Here is a 6,553-nt window from a genome sequence, read left to right as displayed (position 1 = left end):
AAGAAGTGGGAGTGGGTGGGTGGGGGAGTGGGTGGGGGAGCGGGTGGGGGACTTTTGGGATAGCATTGGAAATGTAAATGAAATAAATACCTAATTAAAAAAAGTGATTGTAACTGCAGAACAAATGCTAAACTAATTAACAAAGTCATAGTATGTATGAACAATATTGTTAAATATGTAGGGTTAACATTATAATAGGGAACACATATATCAAAAACTAAATTTTCTTAATCCCATGATTCTTAAGCGAATTTACTTCCAGCAAGAGTTTTAGAAAGCTAACATATTATTCTGAGATATAACTTGTAAAGAATTCAAGTTTCTGTTCCTTTACATAAAATACAGCAAATATATAATGGTTATTCACAGAGAAAAGCAATATTATATTATGTATCTAAACCCAAAGTTCCATTTATAAATTGTGGTAAAAGATATAATATTAATTTCCTTTATTAACCATTTTTAAGTACACTATAAAATGATGTTGGCTACTATATGAACATTGAGTGCATCATCAATTTATACATTCATTATGAAAAACAGTGTAAAAGTCCCACAAAATTAAGAATAGAACTATTATATGATCCAGCAATTCCCATGCCATGATCACAGCCAAAGGTAAAGTGGAAACAACCAAAGAACCATTCCGCTGATGACTGGATAAGAGAAATGTGACTTATATACAATGGAATACAATTAAGCTACAAAAAACGAAATTCTGTCATTTGTGACAACATGGATCAAACTGTATGACCTCATTCTCGTGTGATCTAAAAGTCCATCGCATGCAAGGGAAGTGTGGAATGCAGGTTAGCAGACAGTAGGGTGAATGGGAAAGTTGGATGGGCAAACACTGAGCAAAGAGTAGCCACGGTGAGAGAGGCGGGGGAGAACGAACTGGTACTCAGCTGTGCAGCAGTGTTATTCTGCTCACCATCAAATCATATTCCAAGAAACAAAGCCATGTATTTTACTCTTAATATCATATAGGTCAATACACATCGCATCTGTTCAGGGATTTGCTGATTCTCAAGGAATAGTAAAGAAGTCATCAGTGTAAACGGATAAGACACACCCTGGGTCAGTAACTTCTTGTTCTCCTGAAGAACTACAGAGAAAATACCACAGGCTGTGGGCCACGGGTTATGCTGCGATGCTTCACCTCTGTGATAACAGTGGGCCTGGGCTTGCCAACCACTGAGATCCAAGAAAGCAGGAGAAGGAAGGGACAGGATGGGCAGGACTACAGAAGGAAGTAAAGAAAATCAAATCAGAGTGTCCAGTCCTCCTGAGAACACGGAGCTATAGGGCTGACATTAACTGGTCTATTGACCAACTTTCATTGTGAAACCTTACAAAATGGAACAAGTTTCTTTGTCCTAACGATTTGACTGAATGCTGGCTGAACTATCGGCACACAGGACATCAGCATAAATAATGGGGATATTGATCACAGATAAGTACATCACAGGGGCTGTCTTACCTCAGTAATGGATGGAATATGACGGTAATATTTCTGGCTCCAGGTTTGCAGACAAATTTTGTTCCTCCACCTTCAATTAAGTTGTCATCTGGACCTCCTTCAAGGAAAAGTGAAGACTGAGATTTAGCTAATTAGAAGTTTTATGAATGAGCAAACCAAGCTTATCTGGATGAGTGTTGTATAATCACAAGGGCTGCCTCAAAATTACCACAGTATTTAAACTTATTGCAAAAAGACATGATCCAGTCTTTCTCTTCAACAGTGTATGGATTAATTACCCAGCAAAAGCAAAAATAAAAGTCCAAGAAGAATTAATGGCTCAAGGTTATAGCATAGTTGAGGCTAAAACTTTTCTTTTACTTAGTGTCTTCTTTGGAGAGGAGGGCACATGGAGAAGGAAGAAGTTCATTTAAAGCATCCCAGATTATAAAACAGACATAAATCCTATTTGTTATATTGTTACCAAGTTAAAAAAAAAACCCTACTGACTGAAAGACACACTACTGCTTATGTAACACTGGGAGACAGAATCCTGGTTATTAAAACATACAACTTTGGGGCTGGAGACATGGCTCAGTGGTTGAGAGCTGCTCTTCCAGAGGTCCTGAGTTCAATACCCAGCAACCACATGGTGGCTCACAACCATCTGTAATGGGATCTGATGTCCTCTTCTGGCAGGAAGGTATACATATAGATAGAGCATATATATATATATATATATATATATATATATATAAAATAAATTTTTAAAAATCTTTGGCTATATAAATGAATGTTTTCAAAAATATCTCTAATACATTCAATAAGCAAATATTAGAAAACTAAATTTGGGAGAGAGAAAAAAAAAAAAGGTCAGTGTATGAAGGGGCTAGGTGCTCCTTCTAGAGGACCAGGAGGTAGCTCAAAACCATTTGCAACTCCAGGTACAGCTGATCTGATGTTCTCTTCTGGCATCCTAGAGCACCAGACCCACAAATAACCCACAGACAGACATACAGGTAGCACACACACACACACACACACACACACACAAACATTAGAAAGAAAATCACTAAGCTACTCATCAAACTATAAAATGCACACACACCAGCCCTCAGCCCTCAGAAGAGCTGGTTTGAAGCTAGCAGCAGGCATGGTTTCCATTAAGCGCTACCCTGAGTCACAGAGAAAATAACTGTCTTAAAGGAGTATACCACATTGCTAGCAGGATTTTATTTCAAGCTACTGACACATATTTCTGCAGAGTACAAAATTGCTGTTTTCTTGATGCTATCACAAGTCTTAAAGTAGATTTTGCAATGCCCACCTGGACTTACATTCCTTCCTCAAATGGCTCTTAATTGGCAATTAGCTGAAATATCAAAGGGTCACAGTGCAGGAAGTAATCCCCAAGCTCACATGCTGGGGCACTAATAGTTAACATCACTGTTTTGTTGAGAGAATTAGTTGCAGAGAGTTTAGAATATAGAAAGCTGGATATTACTTCAGAAATTGGAATATATGCTTCTACCAACACCACCCTAGTGGGGTTTGGGGTTTTTGTCTGTTTGTTGGTTGATTGTTGTTTTAAATGAAATTCAACTGCTACCATCACCAGCTTCTATCCATGTTATGCTACTCCAAGAGTGAATTCTTTTGATTGGCATAAATTGGGAAGGGGCAGGGCAGGGAGGGGGCTGGGGGTGGGAATCAGGGCATACAGAGCCTGGTAAGCCCCATATTCCTTGAAAAGCCACAATGTCTACAGGTGGTAAATGTAGTTTGGTTTATGTTGATATGGCTCTGGATGGAGTTCAAGGGCAGAATAATTACAGATCATGCGCAAGACCCATGGTTCAATATTAAATACAGGGAGGGGGCAGCAAAGTTTATCTATAAATGACGTGTCTTAGAAAGAAACAAAGGAAGGAAGGAAGGAGGAAGAAAGAGAGGGAGGAAGAAAGCAATGAATAACGTCGTCTAACTGCTTCTACTCATAGGTGAACAGACCTGTCTCCCATGTTGAGTCAGCAAGTCCATTTGCCTCTGAAGCTGGGCGTCTCCTTAGGGCTCATGATTTTCTTTTGTGTATAACTGGTACTCTACTCTTCTCTTACCTCATGTTTTTCTTCATAAGCTTCAGAATTCAGGCCTGCATGCATGTGTGCGACTGTACACACACACACACACACACACACACACACACACAGCATGTTATTGAAAGGTTTTCTTCAAAATATCTAAGTTCCCTACACTTATATATTTTTTCTCTTTACTTTAAAGCGTTTCTTGATCAGAATTCTTTGGATGCTATCAGATGAGGCTTTATTATCCATCTTGGTGGTCTCGGGCATCTAAGAGATTGATAGCCCACGTGGAGGCCAGCAGTCTACATCCGCGGCGTCAGCACTTCCTAGAGGCAGCAGCATTAGACAGGTACTGTTCGGATCAGTTGTTTCCCCAAACCATCACAGCGCACCTCTGAAGGTACAGCTCTTTCTTCAGAGTTATGCCCGGCTTCTTCACATTCTCAAACTCCGCATCACAACACAATATGAAGCAGGCCTATTGATATCTTGCTAAATGTTACAACTTAGATGACAACACCGAGACTAACACAAGGACTGGGGATGTAGCTCAGCTGTAGAGTTCGCTCTCTGCATCTCAAGGTCCTAGGTTCATGAATAGACAAGACCAAAGAAGATATGGAGATAAACAGAGAGTGCCTGGAATAGGCTCGCGGAAACACTACTCCTTTACCAGCCTCTCCCACAACAGAGCATTTGAGCAGTTACAGACAGAGAAAAGAAACTGGGAATAGATTTATCCTCTGAATCAACAATTTTCTTTCCAAGACCACAACACCTAACAGAATGGAGTAAGAGGAGATGTGTATGTGAGAAACAAGGTCATTTCTCTCCTGCACTCTAGCAACAACATAAACAAAACAAAATAAAAAAAAATGTTATATGAGATGGATATAAAAATAACACTCTGAAGGCAACAGAAGTCCAGAGTGAGTACTATCTCAAGGTGATATGAATTGAAGCAGGTACCTTTTAATGATTTCTAAAAATATCAAGTGCTACGATTTTAAGGGCTCCCAACTTTTAGACTAAGCAAGCTGCAGACTGCTAGTTCTTCATATACATTGCATACCTGGCATGCATGCCTAATCTGTGTGCCTTGGTCGTATTGGGCTCACTTCTGGACGGGCATTTCTTCTACCAATCCTTTAAGTACAATAAATATTTACTTTAAGTATCTAGCTTAAAGTAAATCTTGCCTTCCAAAGCCGACAACTCTATTAAAAGTAATTTGATATAAAAACAACCCACACAAACTTTAAATATGTTACTTTTATTATCACTACCTGATTTCATTGGTACTCACATAACTTATCTCTAGCTAAAGAGGTTAAGCAAGCATCCACACATTATATTGATGGAAAAAGAAATAGAAACCTACGTGGCCAAAATAATTTAAGATTAAATGAAACAACATTTGAGAAAATCTATTGTCAACTGTTGAAGCCCAGCAAATGTGAGTAACTCAATCTGCTCTCCTAAAGCCTTACAGGGAGTAGAAATATCTAATAAATGTGTGCTTATAGCAATGGATTAAGAAGTGGAGCCAATAAAAAAAAAAACAAAACAGTAGCAACAACGAAGACTGGAGGCAATAGGTAAGTCTGTGGAGAGAGAAAGCTGTGGCAACAAAGGGAGGAAGGCAGCATATGAAGTTCCCACCTTAGCCACAGTGCCCTGCTCAAAACTCCTGGGAGCTGAGGGAAAGGATGAGGGCCTCATGTAGTGTGCAGATGCAATTAAAAGTGAAAAAGACTCTGCTCTGTCTACTTAAGCCTTAACCAAAATTCTACCTACAGAGCCTTGTGTATTCTTCCAGCTCTTTGCTTATGTGCACCTTCACTGCATCTTTATCCTCTTTATAAAGCAAGTGTTTAAATCTAGGTTAGCAAGTGCTATGGAATAAATGCATCCCTGCCCCCCCCCCACACCCACCCACCATGTGTTGGACTCTTAACTTCCAGTTCACAGTATTGACGTCTAAGACTTTTGCCATGAGGATGCATGCTCATGAGTGATTCAAGCAAACTTCCAAGGACACGATGACTATAGAAACCTGAGTCCCTCTCTTCTCTCAACCTTTCTCTGTCTTCTATAATGGAATGATATGCAAAAAAGTTAGTTTTGCCTCTTAATTTCAACTGCTAGTCCTTCCAATCTAAACACCATTGAATTTGTCTTCACTACAGATAATTTAGTCTGTGATATTCTGTTGTAATAACACAAAATTGACAAAGGTATTGAATTACCAATTAAAGAAAATTAGAAACAGCATCCCAAAGAACTATTTTTGAAAATAAGCTACCAGAACGAAAAGAAAGGAAGCCTGAGTGTCTTTACCATCAAAATAGACTAGAAATGGATGCCTGGCCTTTCAGTATTCTGGGTGAGAAATAGAACTCACCTCTCCTCACATGCCCTCCCATTCAGCCAAGTAGCCTGGGAACTGCTGTCAAGACCATTAAGAAGCAAGCTGCTCAAGTTCTGTGACATGCGCTGACCAGGCAGGGGCAGCTCTCACCTTCATTCATTATGCCTGCAGTCTAATCTCAGCTGGGAAGTACGGGAATGGGCACCAGAGAAAACAGTGAATGATGATGGATGGTTGGAATGAAAAAGAAATTGACAGTAGGATTACAAGCAGGCTGTACAGCACAGGATGATGGAAGAATGCCCCAGTCATATTTCCTGGTTTTTACAATGAGGAGAATGGTGTGACAAGCTCTCCCAGGTAACTGGCAACAAACCCCAAAGCCAAGAACAATTGAGGGATGACAACATTTTAGCACTAACAGACTAGTCCATTCCTTTAGAACTCATTTGGAGGAAATTAGCTGCTAAATTTACCTATTCTTTGACTCTTTCAAGCTGAGATTTGTTGTCACGGACAATGAATACAGTCATCTTAATAACGCAGACAGAGAAAACCAATGCCTCAGAAAAAATGGAAAAAAATGTTGACCTTTGAAATGATGATGGTAAGATAGGAACACTCAGTAAATTT

The 6,553-nt window shown here is 39.5% G+C and overlaps 1 protein-coding gene across 2 annotated transcripts in view; it reads right to left on the bottom strand.

Moving 5' to 3' along the window:
- Exoc4 (exocyst complex component 4) overlaps nt 1-6,553 on the bottom strand; it is a 702,198-nt gene that overhangs the window by 386,770 nt on the left and 308,875 nt on the right. For both annotated transcript variants that reach the window (XM_021164590.2, XM_021164588.2), the window contains exon 10: nt 1,484-1,580. In XM_021164590.2, coding sequence (XP_021020249.1) covers nt 1,484-1,580 — 97 coding nt within the window. The remainder of the gene's footprint in view (nt 1-1,483; nt 1,581-6,553) is intronic.

The sequence above is a fragment of the Mus caroli genome, chromosome 6, assembly GCF_900094665.2.
Source record: "Mus caroli chromosome 6, CAROLI_EIJ_v1.1, whole genome shotgun sequence".
In the NCBI taxonomy this organism is placed as follows: Eukaryota; Metazoa; Chordata; class Mammalia; order Rodentia; family Muridae; genus Mus; species Mus caroli.
Note: the sequence above shows the minus strand (reverse complement) of the source record. Positions and strands in the feature narration are given on the sequence as shown.